Genomic DNA, 12,214 nt, shown 5'->3' with positions numbered 1-12,214 from the left:
AACATCATCAGAACTTCTGAAGCTCTAGCTTTACAACATCTTGAAATGATTTTGAAATAATTTTATCCAAAATTGAACATTTGGGAAGTGAACAGCATTCCAGCACATTATTATTGAACAATTTTCAGTGTTTCTCATTGAACCCCATTAGATACCAAGTTTTCTACTCATCTCCGAAAGGCTGCACTAAATTAAAGAGCCCTTTTTGCTGCCAAGAAAATCTGTCTGAAAACCATTGACAAGCCTTTTCTCTTTTCTTCAGGAGAGCAACTATTTAATTTGACTGCTAATTATTTAAATGCCTAATCAGTGAATTTGTTATAAGCCTAATTTGTATTACAATTTTCAACCCTAGGCTATAGATCATATGCAAGCTTTTTAATACATATTCTCTTTTACTAGAATGTAATACATCTCTTCACTTTCTTGCCTTTCATGTATGTGTCAGGCATTACGTTGTCTCCCACAGGTGAGCAGAGAGGCAGAAGGGAGTTTCCTCGATGCATTTGGGTTTCCCCACCCTCATGCCTGTTTTCATGGGGCTGTGTCCAGTCTGGGGATGCCATTCCCTGTTTGCCTCCATGTACGAATCTCTGGCACAAAGAAGTCCCGCTGCCGTTCCTGGGACATGCATTTGGAAATAGCACAACTGTAAACACGTCCTCATCTGGAGGCTTATTTGTCTTCCTATAACTGCTGGCAGCAGCTCTGCTTCTCTGGGGAAGGAGGAGTGAGAACTGTCTGTAATCCCTGACTGAAGCTGTTAAATGTTCATTTTCCTGCTTTTGGAGGAACTGAGCTGCTGTCAGCAATATAGGGAAAAAATAATTTTATAGTTGCATCTTTTTATAATTTAATGTTCTAATCATAGTTATAAATTAATTAAAGCCTTATGCCTTTTCTAACCCCTTGAGAACTGCCTTGGAAATACTTTGTGGTAGTAACCCACCATTTGAGAGCAAATCATAGGGAAAATAAGCTATAAAACTTGGAGAGAGTAGTAAAAATCTATTGTGTGGACAGTTTTTGCTGGTTAAGTAAATCTGACAAGGAGACTGGCTAGTTTGTACAGCGGTCAGTGATGTGTTCCTGCTAGACTAATTTTTCCTTTTGTCTTTTCATGTTTAACTGATGCAAATATATTTTCTGTTTCTTAGGAGAGCACTCATCTCAGGGGAAGAATAAAACTCGGCAGCTCTTCACACCTCAGCAATAAATACGTAAGTTTTTTGCTTTTGTCTTACATCCTGTAACATTAGTGTTTTGTTAGGCTCGTTAATATTTGTTAGTCTTAGTATTGTACCATGTAACTAAACAAAAGGGTTAAAAATGCAAAACAAAAAGAGCAGTTACTTCAGTTGGAGGCAGCCTCAAGGAGCAATGGCTTAAACAAAGCTCAGCTTGAGGACACCATCACAAACAGACTCCCAGGCAAACCAAGGGACTGAAGAATCTGCCACCTCGCAGAGGTAGACTTTTATGGGCGTAGCGTTTGTCTTTAACTGCTTGGCATTTCTTGGTTGTAATTCCCTAGGTGAATTTTCTTTTTGTCTGTGTGAGAAGTAAGAGATTTTTAAAGGCAGTTACGTATTTAAAAAAGGAACTTTGTACTCAGAAGTGTTCAGCTCCTTTGGTTTCATGAATAATCTGTGTCCATTCCGCATCATGCAAAAACAAGCACCTTTCATTGAGGTGGTTTATTATGTCTTGAAATCCTTAGTGGCTAACATGCAAAAACTGGCAGGTCTTGGACAATATTTTTATGTGTGTGAGGGCAGAGACCATTAGAGCACTTCTGAAACCCACTGATGTGGGTGCTGCATTTTCCTTCATGTATGAAGCTTTCTCAGGCACCACAGTCTCCAGTTCCCATGGAGTTGCTTCTCTCATTTGTGGGGAAATAGGGTCCTTTGCCGAGGATGGCAGAAGGAAGCAGCTGTGGGGAAGGGGTGGGCTGTGGGAAGGGCCCTGTGTGACCAGGGTAGTGGAGGGAGGTAGAGGAGAAGGATGGCCTGAGGAACTAGGTGTCACTGTATATGTGGGATGGAATGGACAGAGGGAGCTATGTTGGGCCCAGACAAAGCCCAGCCTTCCACCATCATTGTAGGATGGAACCCCTCTAGAACAGGTCCCATTGCCCTCCACTGAGAGAGATCCGGTTGACCAGAAACATGGAGAGACCCTTTTGCAAAACATCTTTGATGGTTTTGGCCTATTCTCATTTCCCCCAGGATGTACAAACTGAACTTTCCTGATGCCAACAGTAAGGACAAAATAACCAGAATCAGATTTTGCCTACATTACTGAAAACCCAGAGGTGGTTCTGTTTGTGTGGATGCAGGGCAATGTCCTGGACGATGGATTTACTCCTTATTGTCTATCCCATATTAGATTTACTCTATGTCATCCATTTCAGCTTACTCTTCTGTTCCTGAACAACCTTACCTGGAATAATAACCTTGACATACTGTTGTCATTTCAGATGGGAAACTGTCCTCACAATATGCAGGAACATCCCACCAAAGTTGCAGTTCCATAGGAAATGTGGAGCAGCTGAAGCTTTTTACCAGGCAGGACACTTGTGTTAATGACCAGCTCTTTACTTCTAAATCTCAAGTGTCTCCTGTTCCTTCTGGAATGAGACGTAATTTTTTGATGGCTTAATAACTGGTATATCATACATATTTATTATTTTCACATATAGTAAAAGCAGGAAAACTTTCAAGAAGGTTGAAGAGAATGTAAAAGTCAGGTGATGTTTGCATAGTAGTTACTAAAAAGGTTTTCTGCACGTACAGGAAGGAATATGTTAGCATATTTTGTTGAACTTATGGTAGTATGGTTTTTTTAATTGTATGTAGCAAAATACAAACAGGGCCTGACCCTTGAAACAGTACTGGGCAAATTGCCTCTTTGAAAATTAATTCAGTGACTTCCATGAGACTCCTCATTGTAGCACACACTTCACTTGTCATAAGTGTTTACAGCATGGGATGCCTGGGTGAAGTGCTGAAGTGTGTGCTTTTTTCTGTGAAGGGGGGAATATACCTTGCACTGAGGCTCTTTGAAGTTCTGTAAATTACTGAATATGATCCTTCTAATGTAGCAGGCAACATAGTTTATTTTCACCTGTTCCTTGGCTAATTGCATTACTGTGCTATAAATATGTCTCCTATGTAGCCTGAGGTGCACAGTCGGGATCAGCAAGATAAGCAATTTTACAGATGAACCTTCTTCCCTCTGTTCTGAGCAATGCATGGGATTCCTGTGGGTTATTGAATAACTCTGGAAGTTTAAAGAGTGTTTCAAGTGCTAATTACAGACTCTCTTACTTTGTACAGAGCTGGCAATTCAAAAATATCAAGTAGTGCTTCTACCTGCATGTATCCTACTTTTCTAGAACTATAAATGTTTGAAAATTATATTACTGTGAGCATCTGCTCAGTCTTGATCCACTGACTCTGGTAGCGTGCCAAGAACCTCCATTGTTTTATTGGTGAATGGAAAGAAGACAACTGGTTCTGTAAGTGCAGGACCAGGAGCCAGGACAATGATCTAAATTTTGATACCTATTGATGAAATGCTTTTGAGGAACTTCTCTCTCCGATTTCCCTCTCTGAAATAATGAAAGTTACCTAGCAGTATGGTAAGAGATTGAGCAGATTTGTTAGTTCATGTTTGTAAAGGAAGCTGAAAGGTGTTCATTTCCCTGTGCTTGACTGTTGCTCTTATTTCCACTTTGATGGGTCTAATAATCCTCTGTCTTAGTGGCACCAAGAGAAACTTTTGATGAAGCTCTGTAAAAGACGGGGAACCAACAAGTGTCCTCTATGCTGCAGCTGGATCACTTGGGTTGCTCAGGAGCAGAGGAGTCTTGGATGCCTACTTTGGAAAGGTCAGGACATCTAAAATATGCTAGTCGGCATCTGCAACTTTTCAGATTCCTGACTGCTGAGGTTTCCTATGAAAAAAAGCAATCATTGTGAATTTTCATGTTGATTTAAAAAAAAAAAAAAAAATTTGTAGAATACTGAAAGGACAGTAGAAGAAAGCAGAGAAAGATTGTAAAATATATATATGTTTGTGCAAAATTTGTTCAGAAATTACCATGGTGTGTCAAGAAAAAAAATTTAACTGCCTATTAAAAGTTATTCTCTTTATTAAGTGGCTCTTCTTTTTCACTTTGCAGAAATACAATTCATTACCCATACCTAATGCAACTATTGTTCATTACTCTGCATTCCTGTAGCAGAGAGTGAGCTGAACTCTTTACGGTGAGCCTAGAGAGCAGATACTAGATTTTCAGGGCGTGGGGGTGGCAAGGGGAGCATGAGACCTCGCAGAAGGCATGCTGGGGGTAGCAAGTGAAGGACAGAAAACTCCTCCTCATTACAAGAGTTGATGTGAGAGAGCAGGGCTCGCTGCAAATCTTGGTACTGGAAAAGCAAGAAACACCAAAACATGGGAAGATGTTTGGGCTTTTCATGATAAGGGGCATGGCAGGCAACCAAGTTCTCATCGGAAGGCTAGGAAACTTATCTCAAAGTGACTGGCTTTTTGAGTGTGTGTGAAGCAAATGAGGTGGGTTTAAGCAGAGAGCAGAAATGAAGAACCACATCCTCTTAACCCCTAAGGCAACAGAGCTTGTGGTAAAGGGAAACGTATGAACTTCCATCCTTGTGAAGGATCAGGAGGGAACTGATGTTTATATGAAGGAGAGAAGACAGATTTACTTGAAAGATATCTGTAAAGCACAGAAAGGATTTGGAAGAATATTTGGGGATCTGTCTTCTGCAAAGCTGGTGATGCTGGAATTGGCTTTAATGGAATGAACTGACTGCAGAGAGAACTCAGTTACTAAAGAAGAGTTACATACAGTGGCTCAGGTAGGTGAAAAAGAAATGAAAGATCCGTTCCATTGTCTGGCTTAACATCTCTAGGTAATGAATGTCTAAAAGATCCACTTGGGTTTTTCTACTCACTAGTGTGGCCAAAAAAAACCCCCAAAAGTAAAAGCTGGTCCTCCACATGCAAGGTTTGTCTACATAAGGATGCCTAGGAAAGTGGATCTACATTTGTAAAACGATTTCCACTGAAGTTTGACTATATCTTCTACAGACAGTCCCTCCTAAATCGAGTGTTCTTCAGCTTCTGTATCATAATTTCCTACAAATGTGAATGACAACCCCTTCAGTGTGGAATGAGCATGCCCACATGAATGTGATTGAATCGGATCTGCTTTCAAAATAGTTCAGCTCATGAGTTACCAGTTAAACAAGTTTTTAGGTCAAGCATACGATTCTGATCTACATGTTACAATGCAAGACTAAAGAACATAATTGACTGGCAAAGACTTTGTCTGGAGTATTAGTCACTGTCAATAAAGCCTGTGGGGCTCAGGTTTGCCAGGAGAAGGGTATTTTCGGCACCACACATCTCGGGCTCAACTTGGGAAGGCAAGTCACTGTCTTCAAGGATCAAAAAGTTTCTCTGAGCCCTTCCCAAAGTCCTAACCCTGTTCAGTTAAAAGACTTGATATATTTTGGGAGTGACCAACTGCAGCACACTGGGATTTTGGATCCAGTCCCAAATAAGACAGGTGGGCATTAAAGAAAACGAACAAACAAGGTGTGGTACAGTGTATTGACTATTGGCTTTCTACTCTAAGATGCTGTATCAAACAACTTATTTGACTCACATAAGAGGAAAAATACCAGAAAGAAAAAGACTTTAGGAGATCATTATTTACAGGAAAAAGGTCCAGAAATGAGAAAACAGCATAGAAAAATTAAAATAATTATTTCTAAAAAGTAGGGACTGAAGAGGTAGTCATTAGGTGCTTTTAAAAATCCCACGAGCAGCTTATTAGCCTTCTAAGTACTTAAATATTTATTTTTGCATGTTTGGCCGAGGGTCTCACGTGAGCTGCTCGTGAACACATCAGTCTTTTGTTCATTATTCTGCTTAGTGGGTCACAGAGATCATTCTGGCCCTCGACACCCCAGGGTCTGTGGACAGAACTATTTACAGGCTGCTTATGGCACCGCTCAGAAAGACACCTAAATAAAAAATATTCCTCAGGGGCCCTCTGTTCGGTGTGGGAAAGCTGAACTGCCCGCCTCTGAGGCTGTTGCAAGGGGAAGCAGCAACGCCATCCAGATACTTCACCCTCCAAAACACTCAAAGGCTTTTGTGGTTTTGGGGCGACTTCACCCCACTGAAGATGGGTGAACCATTTAACTGCACACCGACATGCAGTAGACTTAGAGAAGGGCATAAAGCCTGTAAGTCTCGCTGGCTTGGGACAGGAAGGGTGTTTGCGGCATCTCTGGGACACCTCGGTTGCCAGCAGCCCTCTGCTGATCCCAGGATATGGTTTTTCTGCTGTGCCCTCTGGTAGCAGCACTGCTGTTTGCAGCCTGCTCTTCAATTTTTGGGTGAGAAAGCAGTGCAGGGTGCCGGCTATTGACTTCTGTTGGGTTTCTGTAGTGCCAGAGCACTCCCCAGGGCCTGTCCCCCAGAGCATTCCCTGGCCCAGCTGCTGCGCTCCGGTGTGCCGGGCACTTCCAGCACACAGCGCCTATGGGCAAAGTGCTCTCCTCAGGAAGCTTTAAACATACATCTCAGGGCCACTCTGGCACCATTAATTATGGCTCCTCAATTTCTTCAAATTAGGACTCTCTATCTAATAAAATAAATGAGCTTAAAGATTACTATATTGATTCCCAATTGAGGCAGCTTTTCAGTTTATGGCCAAGGGCAATCTATAAAACACAGGCTATAATTAACCCCAGTGAATGCAGTTGACACGAAATGCCAATACCCTCAAAATATTCAGCACAGACAGCCGAAGGATCTTCTCAGCTCTCTTGTGTCCACCCTATATGCTCCCCAGGGTGAAAAGCTACGGCAGAGGCACTTCCCTACTGGGCTACACCAGGGCCAGAGCTAGAAACCTGCTGCCACCAGCATCTTCATTGCTGGAAGTGCCAGCTACGCCTGTTGACGTGCCCATCTGTTTGTCTTCATGTCAGGGTTGGACTAGATGAACTTTAAAGTTCCCTTCCAACCCAAACCATTCTATGATTCTGTGATCTTATCCGCCCATGGCTTTGCAGGTAGCCAGGAGAAAACCCGTGAGCAGTCTGCTGGTGGTCTGCAAGGGACAGCAAGCAGGTCTTGCTGGGGAGTGAGGACCTCGCGACGTGGTGGGCAGCTCTGGGGCTGTTCTTCAGGCAGCTACAGGTAACCCTTCATCCTGTGGCTGTCACGCTATGGCTGCCATGTTGTGCTGTACCTGTTCCCTGGAAGGATTTCCTGTAACTTGAGGGTATTAAGCAGCTCCAGCTGCTGCACAGTTTAGTCTGTTATTTGAGGTTGAAGCTACTGCGGTGCCTCAGCAGGGCAGCCCCAGCATGGGCTCTGATGTGCTTCAGGACACTCACAGGTGGCAAAATTAATTTCTTTCATCAACAGCACATGATTCAGCCTTTTCATCCACCCCTTTTGGTCCCCACGGTCAGACCTTCCAGAGGAGACAAAAAAGATGTACTTTCTGCCCAACTGCAAGCGTGGGGGACCATATCACATCCGTCCCACTCTGTCCCACCACTGCCATTGTTCCCTGTGCCATGGGACAGCCTGCAAATGGCCCTTTCCTTCAAAACCTGCCCTAAGGTTTTAAACCTGCAGCATCTTTTGGGGAAGCAAAAGGAGCAGTGCTCAGGACCTCTGGCTGGCCAAGAGCAAAATGTAAGCCTGCCTGTGGGAAAGTGTGCCTCACTGCCTCGCACGGTGGGGCTTCTGTAGCAGAGATGCCACCTATATCATAGCACTCAAGGGAACAGCACTAAACAGTGCAACTACAGAACTCGCCCCTACAAAAAACCCCCACTAAATAAAACTGGGAGGGAAGACAGAGCTATGTGGGCAAGGAGCATTTTGTTGGTTTTCTCTGCTTTCCATGGTGCATTTTTTTTTTCCAGATGTGGTTCTTTCTGAGAGAACTGTGTTATTTTGCTCTTTATTATTATAAACAACTTTCAGCTTTCTTATTACATCAGTAGGACACTTCCCTGGTCAGGGTTGCTGTTCTTCTAATGAACGTAGCTCATTTGTCTGTCTCCCTCCCTCCCTCCCTCCTTCCCTTCCCACTCTTTTTGTCTACTTGCTCTTTGGGTAGTAATTTGATGTGTTGAGCTCTCACCACCTCCGCTGCCCCCAGGGCTGAAGTTCTGACGATGCTAAACAATTAAAATGCAATGCAATTACAGGCAGTACAGAACAGCAGAGAATAAGCCGGCAAAAATTCAGCCGTGCATAACACTGCGGAGTCTGTGTGGCTGTCAGTCTCCGACTCCAGGAGATAATTTGGTTTTTCTAAGAAGCAATAATTGAGCCTTTTGCATGTGCCACAGTTATGAACTAGTCAAAAGCCTGTTTGCTGTGCACCCAGGAGCACCAGATGGATTGGATAGTCCCCGCAGCTCTTTGGGGGCTGCCAGCTTTAGACTTCAAGCCTTTTCTAGCTCCTGTACTTATAAGTTATTCTTTTGACAGCTTTTATGCATACGAGCGCCTTGTCTGAATTTAGCTGGTGAAGTGAGGGAGGAAGGGTGAGAAAGAGCATGCCAGATGAAACCCGCATAGCTAGGGGGAGCTCAGAGCCAGAGCTGAACTCTGCTGCTCATATCCACTCCAGGGAAACCCGAGAGACAAAACCATCTCCGACCTTCAGCCCTCAGATTACAATAAATGCTGTTTGCTGCGGGTCAGGATGCAGCCGTAGGTGCCCTGCACCAACCAGTTTGATCACACTTAGATACTTTCAGTCCTATTTTCATGAACCCCATGCATATCTCTCCAAAGAAGACTTAGTACCAGCGAGCTCAGCAAAGAGCCACTACTATCAAAAAAGTAATTGGAGGGAGATGTTTCACCTGGGATTTAACAGCTTACCTCCACGAAGCACACACCCCATGCAAAGGGCAGAGAGGAGGTGATTGCAGGTACCTGCAGCCTCTCTGCACAGAGAGTGCTGAGTGTCAGGGCTGCTTGGACTTGCAGGTCAAATCCCAAAGGTGAGCTACAGAAAACTCTAAATGCTCCTCCCTGCTTAGCCAAAGCACCTGCTCACAGCACAGGGCAAAGAGGCAGGATTGGGAAGGAAAGAACCTCCTGGGTACAAACCTGCATGGCTGCCCAGGGCAGCTCCTCTGCCCCAGACTCGCTGGGCTTGCTTCCCACACCCTTCCCTGGTCCCTCCCTCACATCCCAAAATCTGTGGGCTGACATGGACAGCAACAACTTAATTCTATAACACTACAGTAACTTAATCTCTGCTCAGCGCTCTGCATGAGGCACCTGGCCTGGACCTCCAGGAGATGGAGACAAAATGAGACCTGGATGTGAACCAGGCTATGCTTTTGTGCTGATGAAACTGGGTGCTTTTCAAGCCATGGCAAACTTTCATGCTCTTGTGCCTTACTGTGCTTGGCCAAGGGGCTAGAAGAGATGCCGGAGAGCTGGTCCTGAGGCACATGTGTGGGGTCCCATCATCCTGATCATTTCCTGCAGGTGCCACCACTGTGTGATCACCAGGGAAACTGGGCCACATGCACCTCGCTTCTTCCCTCCCAGGTAGGTTTCTTATTGCTGGGGCTGCTTTGCACCCTCCTCTGTGGCAATAAGTGCTGCTGTTTGCAAAGTATGGAGGCTTTGGGGCATCTTCCATCCTCCAAAAACCTTGGATGCACTCAGGCCCCCCTCAGCTGCCCAAGCTTGTCTTGCTAGCTTAGGAGCAGGAAGGCTGAGCACTGGGAGGAGGGGTTTGCTGGGGGTCTGTGCAGTAGTATTGGAGTACACCTCAGTCCCTGGTGCATGGCAATGATGTGTCTCACTAACTACAGCAGGTGAGGAGAAAAATTGTTATCCTGTACCCATGTTTCTTCTCTTTTGAGAGGCGCTGCTTTTGGTTGCTCCCTCAGGTGGTCTGCTTTTGTCCTTTTCTGGAAAATTATGACATTACAGGGGGGAAGGCACCCGCATCTCTCTGAGCTGCACCCATTGACCTCACAGAGCCATGAAAGCATCTACATACTGAGAAGAGCTATTTGTGACAGGTACCACCTGGCCCTCTCCACACAGCCACCATTGAGTTCTGTACCTAAAAAAAAAAAATACAGTTAAAAGCTCCATTTTCAACTCAACATTAAAGTTTGGAGCCCAACTCTCTCCTTGCTGTCCCCTGTCTCAAAACCTGTAAAAGATGTGATCTGTAATGATGCTTGCCCCCTTCAACTGCTTTATCAAAGCTCATCGTTGTTTTTTAAACTTCTTTTTAAAAGCATTTTAGCAGTTCTTTGCAACTTTGCTGTCCTGAAGCAGTAGCATGTGCAGGAGGAAGACACAGCAAAGGGGACGGATTTCTCTCCTCCAGGTGGAGTGATGTGGATGGAACAGCGGGAGCAGGACAGGCAGGGAGGGGTTCGGTCTGCTGCTTCAAGCAGTGTCTTGGGAGCAAAGGTAAGGGATGGCTTTTGATGAATGAATAGTGCAAATATGCTGTCTCTGTGGTCTGGGCTTTCAGAGTTTCAAAGAAGCAATTCTGTGCCTACAGATCACCAACGGCATGAGCTGTTTGGGGACTGTGCCCTTGGTGGCATGTGTGCCATACACTGTTTGGAGGATGCAGGAACTTGCACTGAAGTCATCCTCATGATATCTGTAGGCTGGGAAACACAGCCCTGTCTTTCTCTGGGTGATTTGCTCACCACTGGCCATCTCAACACAGCAAGACTGGGTCTGGTACTGTGATGTTTTGTCCACATGCTCAGTTTTCTGTCCCCATGCAGGTTGTAAATTAAACCCGAAGTATAAGGAGGAGAAATCCTGACACCAAAAAAGTCAGTGGGGTTGCTGTGCCCTTGGGGCAAGCGGGTATGTATTTATGTGCCCATGCATCCTCTGGTAGAATAAAATTAAAGCATGTGGCCCTATATATTTTCTTGAACTACACTAGATGAGCACAGCCCTCTCTGAGGGACAGAAGGACAGATACCATTGCAAGGCAGAGGTGTGATTTGGAAAGAGGAGAGAAGGATCTTTGTTTTCTTGCACTTGCAAAAAACTTGTCTGAAAAACTGCAGATTTCAGAGGCTTGCCATGGATTGCAGAATGAAGATGACTTCTAGATCCAGAAATATTTGATTAAAAATATTCCAGACTTTTTTTTTTTTTCATTAAATGAGGGCACCTAACCAGCTGGTTTACTGTGCTAGTTTTAGGAACATGATCATTAGGATTCAGCTGCAGTGCACTAACTTAAGTTGCCTCAGTCATTAGGCACATATGTTTTTTATTTTCCCATAGCTGGGTCTGACATAAAATTAGTTATTTTGACCATGTGTGTTGGAAGCAGCAGGAATTAGTGTAGAGTATAAACAGCATACCTGATGAAGCAAAATAAGGAAAAGTTAATGGATGTAATTGAAGTGACTGTTCCAGGTATTCAGAGTGGTGTTCAGGGGAGAAGAAACTCTAACTGTTTGGATAAAATAATTTCTAGGCTTTCAGAGATCCCTTTCAAATGGAGCACATTAATACTTAAAGTCTGTGTTTTCTAATTGAAAATGAGTAATATTACCCCCATGTTACTGAGGGTTAAAAATGACAGCAAAAGTGCATCCTGTTGCCAAGGCATGGTGTGTGTCTGTGGTGGGGACAGGGACAGCAGCTCACCAAGGCTCACATAGGCCCTGCAGGTTTAAGGCTCAGGAAAACACATTCCAGGCCTGAAGTCCTGCAAGTGAAACAGAAATCAAGGAAAGTGAGAACTGCTTTCATCTTCTTAGAGGATAACATTAAGTTAATGTTAACGGCTCCCTCTTTATTTTTATTTTTTCCCCTCCAATTTGTTCCCCCCTCAACATGGTGTTTGCAGCTCACTTGATGTTATTTGCCAGCAGCTGCCTTAGCAGAAGTATTTGGCAGACAAACTTGTTGCATCACCCTCCCAAACTGCCTGTCGCCAGCTCTGAGCATTGCTGCCCCATTTGCTGGGGCAACAGCCAGTATGAGATGAGACCAATGCCATGAAGCTCTTGTGCCATTTGCATTCATCTCCCATATTAATTAAAATCAGTCTATTTTTAGTTAAGCTGACTTGCAATTTCCAGCACACCATAACAAAGTGCCAGAGAAACGGTGAAACCTT

General features: G+C 44.2%; 1 protein-coding gene across 2 annotated transcripts in view; it reads left to right on the top strand.

The window, feature by feature from the left end:
- EMCN (endomucin) overlaps positions 1–4,160 on the top strand; it is a 56,909-nt gene extending 52,749 nt beyond the window's left edge. For both annotated transcript variants that reach the window (XM_074823174.1, XM_074823172.1), the window contains 2 exons: positions 1,158–1,220; positions 2,483–4,160. In XM_074823174.1, the coding sequence (XP_074679275.1) occupies positions 1,158–1,216 (59 nt within the window). In that variant the 3' untranslated portion in view covers positions 1,217–1,220; positions 2,483–4,160. The remainder of the gene's footprint in view (positions 1–1,157; positions 1,221–2,482) is intronic.
- Positions 4,161–12,214: the final 8,054 nt, after the last annotated feature.

Source organism: Strix aluco, chromosome 4 (assembly GCF_031877795.1).
Source record: "Strix aluco isolate bStrAlu1 chromosome 4, bStrAlu1.hap1, whole genome shotgun sequence".
In the NCBI taxonomy this organism is placed as follows: Eukaryota; Metazoa; Chordata; class Aves; order Strigiformes; family Strigidae; genus Strix; species Strix aluco.
The sequence above is the reverse complement of the archived record's forward strand: the minus strand, read 5'-3'. Positions and strand labels throughout refer to the sequence as shown.